We start from the raw sequence: 1,140 nt of genomic DNA, 5'->3' as shown, positions 1-1,140 counted from the left end.
ATATATATATATATATATATATATGTGTATATACAATACAGGTTTCTTCAGTTTCTCTCTTCCAAATCGACTCAAGACTTTGGTCAATCCAAGGTTTATGTGGAAGATACTTGCCCAAGGTGCTACACAGTGGGACTGAACCCAGAAACATGTGGTTGGGAAACAAGCTTCTTACTACACAGTCATGCATTTTTTATTCCTTTCATTTCCTTGATTTACTCTTTGTTTTCTTTCTTCCTTCTCTCTTTATTTTTCTCTTATTTTCTTTCTCTTTCCTCCTCTTCTCTCTTTCACTCTTCCTTTGATATATATCCATTTATGTTTTATTCTCCTATTATTCATTGTTTATTACCTCTTCTGTATATTTCATTCCACCACAGCTCCTTACCAATTATTCCAGCCAAATGCACGGTGCCTCTGCTATTGTTATTGTGTACGATGTTACAAATAAGGTAAAGTTCAAAGCAAAATACTACGCTTCATTCCTTTCATTTTCCTTATTTTGACTTTGTACTTCATGTTTTTTTTTCATTTATTTATTTAAATATTAGATATTTTGGAGATATACTTGGGAGGCGAATGATTTAATCTGCATGTTGAAACTAAAACAATTACATCCTGGAAGACATAGACTAGCTTTTCAAAAACAGACAAAAAATGGTTTTTGCTTTAAGAATATTCCTAGTGCTATGGTGTACAGTGCTTAGCTCAGCTAATTTCCAAGTTGAATTCTGAAATTGCATATGTCATATTTCGTTTTTGTATTTCATAAATAATAAATGAGTGGAAATTGAACCTGTGAGCTTGTTAATTAATAAGGCATTGAGACAGAATGACTCCCCACCAGACACAACAAAGTATGTTATATTATTCCATGAAAAACTTTAATTAATTAATTAATTAATTGAGACTATCCTTACAATTAATAGAAAAACACTACCTCTTAGGTCTCCTTGTTATGGATTAGTATTACTACATTTATGATGAACATCCCTATTTTCCCTAAATACATATGTATGTATGTATGCATGTATGTTTATGTATGTGTATATATATATATATATATATATATATATATATATATATATGTATGTGTATATATATATATGTATGTGTATATATATATATGTATGTGTATAT

The 1,140-nt window shown here is 29.5% G+C and overlaps 1 protein-coding gene across 2 annotated transcripts in view; it reads left to right on the top strand.

Annotated features, from left to right (window-relative positions):
- Positions 1-1,140, top strand: part of LOC106879737 (ras-related protein Rab-5A-like) — a 147,113-nt gene that overhangs the window by 92,363 nt on the left and 53,610 nt on the right. For both annotated transcript variants that reach the window (XM_052976264.1, XM_052976263.1), the window contains exon 4: positions 381-452. In XM_052976264.1, coding sequence (XP_052832224.1) covers positions 381-452 — 72 coding nt within the window. The remainder of the gene's footprint in view (positions 1-380; positions 453-1,140) is intronic.

Source organism: Octopus bimaculoides, chromosome 24 (genome assembly GCF_001194135.2).
Source record: "Octopus bimaculoides isolate UCB-OBI-ISO-001 chromosome 24, ASM119413v2, whole genome shotgun sequence".
In the NCBI taxonomy this organism is placed as follows: domain Eukaryota; kingdom Metazoa; phylum Mollusca; class Cephalopoda; order Octopoda; family Octopodidae; genus Octopus; species Octopus bimaculoides.
The sequence above is the reverse complement of the archived record's forward strand: the minus strand, read 5'-3'. Positions and strand labels throughout refer to the sequence as shown.